The 12551-nt window shown below is 54.6% G+C and overlaps 1 protein-coding gene across 3 annotated transcripts; it reads right to left on the minus strand.

Moving 5' to 3' along the window:
• Positions 1 to 1006: 1006 nt before the first annotated feature.
• On the minus strand, positions 1007 to 12400 carry tonsl (tonsoku-like, DNA repair protein). 3 transcript variants are annotated; one of them, XM_023834684.2, is made up of 28 exons: positions 12089 to 12400; positions 11628 to 11723; positions 11288 to 11430; positions 10934 to 11117; positions 10663 to 10792; positions 10376 to 10547; positions 9871 to 9985; positions 9630 to 9775; positions 9345 to 9497; positions 9112 to 9237; positions 8788 to 8977; positions 8655 to 8710; positions 8489 to 8578; positions 8281 to 8353; positions 8033 to 8196; positions 7835 to 7955; positions 7527 to 7750; positions 6991 to 7423; positions 6621 to 6799; positions 6405 to 6505; positions 5603 to 5759; positions 5418 to 5496; positions 5008 to 5315; positions 4740 to 4911; positions 4130 to 4305; positions 3946 to 4019; positions 3369 to 3502; positions 1007 to 1491 (listed from the first exon to the last, which is right to left on the minus strand). In XM_023834684.2, the coding sequence occupies exons 1-28, from the start codon at positions 12111 to 12113 to the stop codon at positions 1298 to 1300; spliced, it is 4215 nt and encodes a 1404-aa protein (XP_023690452.1). In that variant the 5' UTR covers positions 12114 to 12400; the 3' UTR covers positions 1007 to 1297. The 3 variants fall into 3 exon arrangements, 2 of the variants coding, with proteins under 2 accessions (XP_023690452.1, XP_023690453.1); XR_011982609.1 differs by lacking the exons at positions 3946 to 4019; positions 4130 to 4305 and having other exon boundaries at positions 1354 to 1491; XM_023834685.2 differs by lacking the exons at positions 1007 to 1491; positions 4130 to 4305 and having other exon boundaries at positions 3370 to 3502.
• Positions 12401 to 12551: the final 151 nt, after the last annotated feature.

Raw genomic sequence — 12551 nt, forward strand, 5'->3', positions numbered from 1 at the left:
GCTGGAGGAAGAGTTTCCGGACACCTGCACTGTTTGCAGATGGATTGTGGAGACAGTAAAGCAAGGCATGGGGAGCAATACAGACCCGGTAATGACCCCCCCCCCCCCCCTCGGACTTTTTGAACCGGTGAAGGACCCCAGGGCAAGCAGCGTCCCACCTGACGCACTCGTGCGTTAAATAGATGCTCTGGATATTTACATAGGACATTTTGAAAATGATCGAAAATGATCATTTGAAAGCCAAGCATAATCTAGGAATCAATTATATTCATGACATTGAACAGTGTTTTCTGAAACTGTTTCTTCAGGGATTTATCCGAAAACTCCTACATGCTGCGTGTGACAACACATCACTCTTTGTAAAAGGTCTGTGCAAAATACTGGTCACCAACCTGAGTGACAAGTTGGTAGATGAGCTGTCGAAGACTAAAGACGATGCACCTCATGCCTGCTACAAGCTCAAAGCCTGCAAGCATCTGTAAGTATGAGAGTAAGTGCACCTCACAGGCAGAGTTTGATACGGGGCGGGAGGGGGGACATCATTTAAATACAAATGTCTGTTTATTGGGGTAGTGAATGAAGCCAATTTAAACACCCCTGCTCACAGGTAGCACTTAATGTCCTGCGTATGGAGACACGATTAAAATGTAGGTAGAGGGGGGTCTTCAGGTATGAACTCGATTGTACGCTAACCTGTGAACTTGTGTGCTGTTTGCTTTTAAAGGTAACCTGCAGAAGGATTCCTGAGATGCATCTGAAGGCCAGACACAGATGTCAGCTTCTATTCAAAATGTCATGCAAAGTTTTAAAAAAAATAAAAATAAATAAAAGTAAGCAGCATTAAAAAAAAAACAATGGTCCTGTGATATTAACTTTCACCTCCCTGCGGCAGCGTCGGCACTCAGGTGGCACTGGGTGCTGCTGCATTTACACACATCCCACTCGCTTAGCTGAAGGAGTCTCAGTCAATTAGGGCAGCAGAAAAACTGGGATCCAACAGAAAGGATGAAAACTTCCATGGTTTTAATATGCACCATTAATTCAGGTCCATCACACTTACGGACAGATCCAAGTGATTTTTTTAAAGGGCACGAGACATCCATAACAATTCAGAAACCCCACACTTATAGCCCTACATCATGTGCCCACAAACACACACAAACACACAGACACACACAAATCAGTACATAATAAATATAGTCCTTAACGCCAAGGGCTCCAGGGAAAGTATCCATCTGATAGATTTTCAGAAGCTGGTGGAGCAGGTGTCTGGTCTTCCTGGGGGGCGGGTGCGGCGTCACAGGGCAGGGGAAGTCCTGATCAGGCACAGGGAGTTTCGGGAGAGGACAGCCTCCTCCAGCACACCCAGGCTGTGCAGCAGAGCCTGCCGATCGAGCTTCTCCAGCCGGCGGGAACAGAGCCGGAGCTCCCGTACACAGGAGGACAGGCCATCCTCTGTCCCCGTGTCACAGGGCCGCCACACTGAGCAACCTGGGGGGGACAGTGCATGCAAACTGAGCAGGCTACACCGGCAAGGAATCGCAACCAAGCGTGCGACTCGTGGGATGAGAGACTGGGCCTAAGTGTTACTGTGGACCCGAGGTCAATAGCGCAGCAGGACCACGGTCACCGGGGCTAGCGGTCGATTGACCAGAGAGGACCCCCAAATCTCCAGACCACTAGGGGTACAGCCAGGGATACCAACAGGGGGGTTGAATTTGGGTCAGTTGTCCCCGGGGGGGGGGGGGGGGCAAAAGCACCTTCTAACCTGCTTGAATATTTTTTTCACAAATATTTGTGAAAATTTGATATAGTATTTGTGAATGATTGTAGTTTATTTATCTCCCTAATTTTCCTTAACATAGTGGTGAAAAACAATTATACTTTCCCTCTCTAATTCAAAAATGGGTTTGATCTGCTCTTTTAAATGGCCTTTGGACCAGGGACTTTGGCTTTCCCAACGCACAACAGAACTGGGATCTTAATGCTGAATAAGCATGGGAAACGTAAAAAGCTCATAGGTTAAACCTCACAGAATTTCAAATGAAACTACACCAGCATGCCAAAACAATGGAGGATAAACAAGTCATTTTGTTAGTTATTGATAGGCTCGATAATACACAAACATAAACAAATATAATTCCAAATGCTCAATATTTGCTAATTCTCTCTTTTCCCAGACATTTCCGCGTAACTTCCAAGTTGCCCTGGTGCTTGTGGTCAACCAATCAGCAAGCTATGGCTGTAAGCACCAACCAATCAGCAAGCTATGGCTGTAAGCACCTCCCCAGTAGATCGTGTTTGAACTTAAGTGCCCATAATAAGAGTTCTATCACCGTGTACAAATAGATAATGTGTTGTGTGTACATTATAGTCAGTCAGTGACCAGTGCACAACTGGGAAATGTGTGTGGGGGTGGGGGAGAGGTGTGTGGGCAGGGGGGCCTTGGAAATCCTGCCGCCTGCGGACCCACAGCAGGCCTGGGTACAGCCCATGGTAGTGTCTGACCTGCTGAGCTGTCGGCCCACCACTTGGGAGGGGACCGGATCCAAGCCATATCTTCTGCACTTACCCACTTGATTAGTCTAATCCCTTATGATTGGCACATTCCCTGCCGCATTTAAGCAGGTTGGGGTAACGCTGCTGCTTAAACTCATGCGATCCTTCACAGACTGAGAACTATCGGCTGGTCTCCCTCCTCTTATTCTTGTCCAGTACTCAAACGTTCTGTCCTCAATCAAAATCTCCGACTTACTCACCAAGAACAACCTACTGGACCCACTTCAGCCTGGTTTCACACCTGTCCTGATCCTTCTAGACCTCTCGGCAAATCCTCCCGGCCACCCTTCCTCTTGGCATCACAGGGAATGCGCTGCTCTGGACTGACTCATACTCGGCAGAGTATTCCAAGTAGCTTAGCATGCAAAGGTGTCTGAATCACATCAGGTAACTGGTGTTCAACGCTCTGTCCTTGGTCCTCTCTTCTTCGCTCTTTACCTTTCTAGATCAGTCATTCTCGTGGCTTCTGTGAGGGGCACTACTATGCCTGTGACATCCAGATCTGCTTGACCTTCTCTGCTGATGGCACCATGGTCTCTGCCCAGATCTCTCTATGCCTGGTTGACATCACAACCTAGATGAAGGACCATCACCTCCAGCTTAACCCGTCCAAGACTGAGCGTCTTGTCTTCCCAGGAAATGATCAGACACACAACATGCACACTGATACTGCACGGGTTTGAGAGTTGTTTCCATGACGACCCTTGCCACACAATACAACACTCTGAGCAGGACCACGTCTCCTGTCATTTCATGTTGTAGGGGGTCGGCGTGAGGTCAGTGTGGAGTCGGCGTGGGGTCATTCCTACCCTGCAGGTCAAGGAAGGCCAGCATTCGCCCCGAGTCCCTCACTGCACCCAGCAAGGCACCGAGGCCAGCCTCCGTCACACCGGGGTTCCCCGACAGGTCTAGGGACTCCAGAGATGGGCAGAGGGGCAGGCACCTGGCAGGGGGAGGGGGGGGAATAAACACTGAGACGCTGCCTTCAGACGCAGGAGATCACTGCTGTGCCTCTTCCAAAATGCAGCATGTGGAAAACCGGCATTTTTACACCGTTCTGCTGGACGTGGTTTTCAGTGACACCGTTTCACACACTTGACTCACAACAATACGGCTGTTTTCTATCATTTTGTGCCTTAATTTGTTACGGGGGGTTGTGTGTGACTCAGCAGGTTACGGTGCCTTCTGTGACCAGAAAGCTGCCAATTCAAACCCCAGGGCCGGCAGTGTGATGTCACCGTTGGAGCCCTGAGCAACGTTCTTAACCCCGAGCCGCTCCAGGGACTGTCAGACTCTGCCCTCTCAACTGTATGCTGCTTTGGACAAAAACATCTGCTGAATAAATGTCATGCATTTTGAAGGCAAAGAGAAGGAGCAGAAACACACCTGGCCAAGCACAGGACGTCCGCGTCACTCAGGCCGTTGGCAGACAAGCTCAGATGTTGCACGGTGCAGTCCCCCTGCGAGAGAAGCCAAACGTGAGCGGGGACCAGGCAGGGGGGCAGAGAGTGAGCGTGACGTTAGACGGGAGCAGGGGGTCAGGCAGCAGCAGGTTGGCGACTCGGGTTACCTGGGATAGATGCTTAGCCAGGTGCTCGACGCCAGGGAGGTCAGCTGGGCCTGTGCACACGGCCGAGAGCTGGATGCGAGTCAGGCAGTGAAGAGGCAGGCTCTTCAGCACCAGCTCAAGTCCGGTGGAGCCCAGTGCATTGTGGGAAAGGCACACCGAGCGAAGGTGACCCGTACCTGGATGGGGGACACCGTCATTATGGGTGCTGGTAAGAGAAGGCTAAGCGTTCAGGACCTCCAGATCCTCCAGGTATAAGAAGCAGATTCAGGGGCCATAACCAGCCACCAACCGGGAACTGAACCAGAGTGTCGAGCCAGGCATTGATAAGGAAAGGCTGCCCAGCACCTGGCCAGCTGCTGGCATTTAACCCGATTGGTTAACCTGGCCCACAAAACCCTTTCTGGAGAATCATATGGGGGCTTCCTCTTTCTGCTGGACTGTAAGCCCCACCAGCTGCACATCACAGCAGGGGTGTGTGTGTGTGTGTGTGTGTGTGTGTGTGGTGGGGGCAACTGAGCATCTAGCCCTTTAAATTCTTTTAATTTCCTGAGGTCCATTTAAGGCGACCAGAACATAGTGGGTCACAGAACGAGGGTCAGGAAAGGCTCACCCGCAAGTGCGCTGGCCAGCAGGAGGCGATGTTGCTGCAGGAAACGAGCAGTGAGGCCACAGGCTTGCAGGGACAGAGTGGCCAGCAGGGGGCAGGCTGACAGGACAGAGGACAGAGGCTGCGATACCCAGTCTCCCAGAGGGTTAGCACTCAGGTTCAGCTCTTCCAGACACTAGAGAGGGGGGAAGGAGATGAGATACACAGCCAGGTCTGTGTGTAAGACACAGACAGACCATTAGATCAGCAAGGAAAGAAGCCTCAGTCTTACTGGAAACGCTGCCGCGTTTTGGCTGTCCAATACCGCACTCGCCTTCTTCAGCCCCTCCCCTGTGATGCAATTGGCTGAAATGTCAAGGAGGCGGAGCTTGGGCATGGTGATCACAGCAGAAACAAGCTCGGGCATAACGTCATCGTGGAGGCGGTTGCCCGAGAGACGAAGTTCCGTTAAGGAGGCCTGTAACTTTAGGGCACGAAGTAACGGGGCGAGGCCAGCAGGGGGCAGACTGAGGCCACAAAAAGTCACAGAGGGGCGGCCATCCTGTGCCTCACACAGGCGGGACACGAGCCTGTTCTCAGCTGTAAGGTAGAGCAAACAAAACGAGATAACAGGACATAGAGAAAGCCGGTTGCACAGAATCTGTCAGGGTGCCTATAAACAGGGGCGACAGGCAGACTCACCCACAGACAGACTGTCACACGCTTTCCTGTAGCGCTCAGGCAGGGGAGGGAGGTCCCAGGAGCAAACCTCAGCCAAGACCTGGGGGAGGTTACAGCCCCGAGTCAGGGGGCCTGCACGGCCACTCCATGCCCATAAGGGGGGTGCCGATTCGCCCCCTCCCCACCCGAAGGACACCCGGCCTCACCTCTTCGTTGGTCTGGAGCACGGCCAGCAGCGGGTCACTGGGGCACAGAAGAGCACCCTCTTTCTGCAGGGAGAGCTGTGGCAGGAGGCCGCAGGCCTGGTAGTAGCGCTGGGCGGCCTGGGCACAGAGCCAGGAGACGGTGCAGCTGTCCGCCTCACTGAGAGACACACGGGGGGCATCAGCCGACATGCGTTAAGCCCCTCACGGGGGGGGCACGGAAACACCAGGACTTTGGATAAAACACATCGGCTAGGAAACTCAACACAGGCATCCCCCACCTTACGAACGTTCACGTTACGCCACTCCGCCTTTACGGAAGACCTACATTAGCATCTGTTTTTTCCGACGGAGAGAAACCCATAGAGGAGAAAAACAAAAAAAGCATTTTGCATTTGTTCATCGGTAAGCCAATTGCAGCTATACAGTCACGCGTCACATAACGATGCTGTGGTCAACACCGGACTGTACGCCTGGTGACGGCGGTCCCCTGAGATCATGATGCAGCTGATCGTATCGCCTAGCAACATGATAACGTCATAGCACATGGCTCGTGCGTTTATGGTGATGCTGGTGTGAACAACCCAATTGCACTGCCAGTCGTAGAAAAAGTATAGCATATACAGTTATGTACAGTGTATAATACCGCGCTCTACTTTCAGATAGCGGGGGAAACCTGTGCAGACAATTTACAACTAAGAAGCAGCACTTTTCAGGACCGAACAAGTCAGAGAGCCCTCTGCTGGCTGAACATGAAAATGGTTCTAAAAACAGTCAGGTACAGAAGCAGTATTGAGACACTGACCTGTGAGGAACCGGGATCAGGAAGACATTGTCCTGAACTTTGACCCTCATTCTGATTGGAGCAGGCATAGAGGTAGGCATACTTTGAGGTACAGAATGTGGCTGGAAGAGACAGAAAATGTGTTATTTTCTTAAAAAGAAATATATTTAAAAATGTGTTTTTACAAAAAGGCCGTGTTCCCAGGGGAGGGGCAGTGTGATGAGGGGGGGGGCCTACCTGTGTGCCGTGTGCAGCGGGGGCCGCGTTCCCAGGCTGCTCCTCCATGGAGGGGCTCTGAGACCGGCTGACCTCCTTCCTCCCGAGCTGAACCAGCCCAGGAAGCTGGGTCATCTTCACCTGCCGGCTCTTCTGGCTCATCTGATTCAGAGATCGCCCCCCTTTGGAGGAGGGGGTAACTACAGGAGACAACAAGAGAAAAGTGTGGGGAATATACTATTTGTCTAGCTGCTTTTCCTTCAGTATCCATGTTCAGCACCATTAACCAGAACAGTAACAACATCTAACCAATTTAAGTGTCTCAGTCAACAATTAGCGCCGTAGGAACCCGATTCTAGCAATCAGAACCCATACGAGTCCGATCACCTACCACCCCCCGACGGATCCAATGAGTTGCCATGACGATGGTCACTGGCCTCCCGCCTCCTCTCTGGCTGCTCCGCCCAAACTCTCCGCCTCTTTTTTGGCTGAGCTTCGCCCAAATCATCCTCCAGCCAATCATCTTCCACATAGTCCTCCTCTGGAACTAGTGCTGACCTGCAATTGGCTGGTGCTGCTGGTGTGCTGCTGAAGCAGGGCTCTGATAGGTTCTGGGAAAGGAGGCGGGTCTGCGCACTGCCCAGGTTGCGAATGGTCCTCTGGTAGTCCTCTGGCCCACAGTCAGGGGGCAGTGGAGAAGCCAGCCGGCAGTCTTGGCTGGGAGCACGTGCTGGAGGGGGCTCTGGGAAACGCATGCGAGGGCGGACGGGCCGCAAAGGGCTTATGGACCCGTCAGAATCACTGTGGTTCGAAGGGCTGTCACGCTGGGGGGGGGGGGGGGGGGGGGGGGGCGCAGTATGAGGTCAGAGATACACACACAGAATGGCAGAATCCTGCACCGAAGCCCAAGCCCACACAAAGGAATACCCCATAAAGAACTGCGTCCTCTGTCCCTCGCTGCCGACGGCCCCTGTCCAAATGGCACCTCCTGGTGGGGCTCTGCGGTACTGCATCCGACTCCCTAGACCTCTGCTCCTCCGGGGAAGAACAGGGCTGCTCAGAGAGAAGCAGGGGCTCGGAATTCTCAGCGTCATACAGCTGGCTGTCTTGCAGCACTCCTGTAGGTTTCGGCATGACCGGAGCAGTGCATGCTGGGAAAACAGGAGTCCCAACTTTACACCCGACACAGCCCTCAGAGCGCTAGTGCAGCAGGCCGGCCCCCGGCCCCTCCTTACCCATTGCCATAGCAGCCTTCAGTCGCCGTTCCATGACGGCACACTCGTCCCGCGTCTCCTGGTCCAGCTCGCGGCTGTACGTCCTCCACCACTTCCGCAGACAGTCCAGAGGGGTCAAGCCCTGCGGAAGGGGGGGGGGGTTCAGAGTGACGACCCATGCGGTGCTGCAGAGCGGGCCGGCCCGGCGGGGGGGCTGACCTTGGCGTTTCGGAGCACGGCGGCGGCCCCCCGCTCCAGCAGCAGCTTGGCCACCGGGAAGTGACCGCAGCCGAGGGCGTCGTGCAGCGGAGTCACCCCCTCACACAGCGGGCCCCCAGCGTCGTTCACGTTGGCCCCTCGGTCCAGCAGCAGTGCCACCACCTCTGAAATGGGGGGCATTTCAGCATGGCTTTAATACACCGGCCCCCCACCCCCTTGCTCACCGACCCCCCCACCCCTTTGCTCACCCAGGTGTCCATGGTTACAGGCCTCGTGCAGTGGGGTCCAGCCGCAGTAATCCCTGGGGTTGATCGGGTGGCCCTATTGGAAAAGGCGCATCATCAGCCGCTCAGTGCAGAGACGGGCCGGGGGTCTGCCAACCGGGCCGGGGGTCTGCCAACCGGGCCGGGGGTCTGCCAACCGGGCCGGGGGTCTGCCAACCGGGCCGGGCCTCACCTGCTCCACCAGGAGGCGGACCTGCTTGAGGTTGCCGTCGATGCAGGCCCGGTGCAGGCACGTCTCGCCCTTCTCGTTGCGCTTGTTCCACTGCACACAGAGCCGCAGCATCATCGAACCCCGGCCTTACACAAGCCCCGCCCCCGACACACTGCCTGAAACTCACCCGGGCAGCGCGCCTCCGGCCCGGAACCAGCTTATCATATTCCTCCAGGTCCTCGTCTGCTGGAAGACCCGCATGTCAGCATCACCATTACCATGGTAACACCAACCTGTCCCCCTTCTGGGCCCAGCGTCACCTGAGTCAGACAGCTGGATGTCACTATCCTCCTGAGGCTCGCTGCTGCCCTCTTCCTCCTCCTCCTCCTCATTCTCCTCTCCCTCGCTCTCATCCACAACCCCAAGCTGCAGGAGTCGTGCTTCTGTGTCGGCACACTGGGCCGACCCGGATCGCTGCTGGGCGGCGAGCCACGCCTTCAGGACACGGCGCTGGGGTGGGGGGTAGGACACAGGTGAGCAGTCAGTCACCTGATTAGCCAATCAGCCAATTACACATGATCACTTATGACACAGAATAACAAGACACCCCCTGGTGGCCCCCAAAGCGCAGCACCCTCACCCACCTGCATGGAGTGGAGCCCAGCTCCCTCCACACAGCGCAGAGCTGAGCTGTAGCAGCGCTCCACCTCCTCCGGGGGCGCCCTGCTGTCCTCCACACACATGGCCATGTTTAGCCAGGACTCACACTCCTGCCAGGGGACGAGCACACGGGTGGGTGGGCGGAGCCAACGCACACACACATAAACAGACACGCAGGTGCACACATATATTTATATACACACACACACACACCTACCTCCTTGGGGCCGCCCGGCCTCAGCTCCAGCTCCCGCTGGTAGTGCTCCAGGGCCTCCTGGGGTTTCCTCAGGTCAGTGTAGGTGGCAGCCAGGGAAACGTGAATCACAGCCAGCTCCCGGGCCGGCTTCCCCAGCGCCACTGCACTGGACAGCTGGGGGCACGTGGAAGACAGCAGGAGTAACCGGTCTGCTAAAGAGCAGAGCCCAAGTAATAGCAGGCGGACACCTCCCTGACCAAGCCACCCACCAAACCCTGACCAGACACCTGACTGTGGCCCACATACCTGTGACTGGTAGGCCTCCAGCGCCTTGCTGTAGCAGCAAACCTTAGACAGCAGGTCGCCCAGTTGCTCCCAGAGCCCCAGCGCCTCCTGTGAGGGCCCGGCGCCCAGCTCCGACAGCGCCTCCTCCAGCTGGCACCCCCGAATTGCTGCGGAGATGCGGAACGCGGAGATCTTCACCACCTGCTGCGGAAGTGTCCCGAGACTGTCAGCGCGGAAGCGTGACACCCCACCACACGCCCACCTTGCTTCAGCATCCGCCTGACGGCCTGTCTGTCTGCGGGATGCTGTGAGCCCAGGGTGAAGGCCTTCTTCAGCGAGCGCCGGGCAGCGGCAAAGTCCCCCAGAGACAGCAGCACCTGGGCCACGACGGCAACGGTCACGCCAGTGCACCAATCGGGCAGGTGCCTCCCTACGGCGCTTCAGAGAAATGCCAACGACCACAGGAGCCTCAAAGCCAACCATCACGCAACAAAAGCGGGTATCAGAGGCACAGACGAGCACTAACGACGAGTGCCTCTTGTTTCAGGAACCTAACCGGTGTCAAGTGCAAACAAACGAACAAGCGAGTATCCTTATTGCCACCGAGATGAGTCTTTGATCTCTTTGGTCGTGGTGATAAACAGAATAACCAGGACAGCTAAACATAAGACAGAAATACAGTCAAAGACACATAAAAAAATAGACACAAATATGCAGTGAAACTGTCGGACGGGTGAGCAGTTAACAGACGTCAGCGGAGGCGTCACCTTGCCGATGCTGCTGCAGCACTCGCTCTCGCCAAACCTGTCCTTCATCCTGCGGGCGCAGTCCCGCGCCTGCTCCAGGCAGCGCACCGCCTGCGACGGCCGCTCCCGCCGGAAGTGGATGCTGCCCAGGTTGAAGTTGGCACGATAGAGGTCCTCCAACAGCTGGTTCTTCCTGCGAGGACAGACATGGGGGGGAGCAGGGAGAGATGAGACAGGGAAGCCGGTTGTGACAGGAAGGCGGGCTGTGGGGGGAGGGGTCGAAGGTCAGGAGGCGGGCAGCCCCTCACTCAGCGATGAAGATGCTCCTGCGGATGAAGTCGCTGCACCGTTCCGGCTCCTTCAGGCCGTCGTACACGAAGCCCAGGTTCAGGAAGAGGCGTGCGCGCATCTCACTCAGCTCGCGGGCCGGTACTGCGCCTGCAGGGGGCACAGACGAGGTGAAACTTGTCAGTGCAGCCAGAAAACATGCTTCATCTTTAAGGACTCAGCTGTGCTACAGACTACAGCGTTGTTCCACATGACGCCTCTAAACATGGACTCCCAAGCAAGCACGCTCACCTTCCAGACGCTCATCAACGATGGAGAGGCTCTTCCGGAAGGCGTCCTCTGCGTGCTGCAGGCTCTCCCGCGACTGGTCCGACTCAAAGCGGAACAGGAAGGTCCGGCCGATGGTGGCCAGCGCCCGCTGTTCCTCGGCAGAATCCCGGACCGAGCGCGCCAGCTCCAGGTGACGGCGCTGATGCTGGAGCAAGGAATCGGCGACTTGTCAACCCGCGAGCTGGGAATGTGTCAGTCAGACACGCACAAACGCCACTTGCACACACCATGAGAGAGTCATCTGTCCATTACGAATAGAAACCAGATAATTTTTCTATTTATTATTTGTATGGGGGATAACTCGGACGACCTCACCTTCAATGCGGCCTCGATGTTGCCAAGCTCCGCAAAACACTCCCCTATCTTGCGATTGGCCACGGCGCTGCCAATCACATCCTGTAGGACCTCTGATAGGGCGAGTTCCTGCCGATGTTCCTCAATGGCAGCCTCAAACTCACCTGAGAGAGGCAGCAGAGTGCTCACTGACCCTGACCATTTCATAAACTTTTCAGTGTCTATCTGCAACATTAACCGAGTCTGATGATAGAAGGTTGCTGCTAATGACAGACCGTCACAGAGACACTAGAGCACAGTGTGCAGTACGAAGCATCTCCCTCTATCCGGACCAACACTGGGGCCGGCGGCTGTGTCTCACCGATGCGGGCCAGGGCTTCTCCCAGCTGGTTGCACAGACTGGCTTCTTCCTTGAGGTTGCTGGTACTCTGCGCCTTGATTTTGGCTTTTGAAAGCTCTGCATTAGGAGTCAGAAGGGAAAAGTGTCTCGATATCAATTGTGTTCGTTACTATATAACTAAATCATAATATCACCCTTGACTGACACTAGAGTGTTTATTGTGTGTAGTAGTGGAAAAAAATAAAGCTAGGTGCCGTTTCAGCTACTATCACAAACATTAAAGGAATATTTTTATAATAAAATTTAACACCGTGATCTACATAAGCAGCCTACACGCAAATGTCCTCTGTAAGTGCGGATATCATCATAAAATGCATGCCATGCAAAATAACTTTTTATGTGACAATGAGTAAAATAAATTCACTGGGCAAGTACGTTCGCGAAGAAGCGAATGCGTTTGTTGAGATATTTAGTTAGCTCACGTTTGATCTCCCGCGTCGGACTCATCCTGTCCACTCGGATACAACGACGTAGCCAGGTCGCTGAAAATGACAGCCAAGCTGTGAAAGACTCTCATCCGCCGGGTCTCGCAAACTCCTGCTTCCCGGTGACACGATCACCGCCGGATCCGGACAGACATCGACAGCCGCCCAAGAAATACCGGCGATTCTTCCCGGCTCCTACTTCGCCATCCTGCTTTCGCGTTCGCGGGACGGCTCAGCCAATCACAGTTTCTGGGATGCGCTCATTGGCTGATGCGAGTGTGACGAAAATATCCCACAATGCACTTATATGAACCGGATGGATTGTTGTTAATGTAGTATAGATTCGATTGTTGTTTTTTGTAATCGTTTTTCTCACTGAATTGTTTTTGTTCAACTTTTCTGGTGGTAAACAACCGAGTGTAAATGAAAATACTGCATATAATTAATTACGCGCATTCCG

Source organism: Paramormyrops kingsleyae, chromosome 14 (genome assembly GCF_048594095.1).
Source record: "Paramormyrops kingsleyae isolate MSU_618 chromosome 14, PKINGS_0.4, whole genome shotgun sequence".
Lineage (NCBI taxonomy): Eukaryota > Metazoa > Chordata > Actinopteri > Osteoglossiformes > Mormyridae > Paramormyrops > Paramormyrops kingsleyae.

Bases quoted from the DNA above. Each gene is read 5' to 3' on its own strand.
- tonsl (XM_023834684.2), bottom strand. From the start codon at position 12,113: ATGAGTCCGACGCGGGAGATCAAAC. The intron at 9,986-10,375 runs GTGACGCCTCCG...GTCGTGGCCCAG, and splicing joins GCTGCAGCAGCATCGGCAAG to GTGCTGCTGTCTCTGGGGGA. The intron at 1,492-3,368 runs GTAGGAATGACC...TGTCCCCCCCAG, and splicing joins GGCCTTCCTTGACCTGCAGG to GTTGCTCAGTGTGGCGGCCC.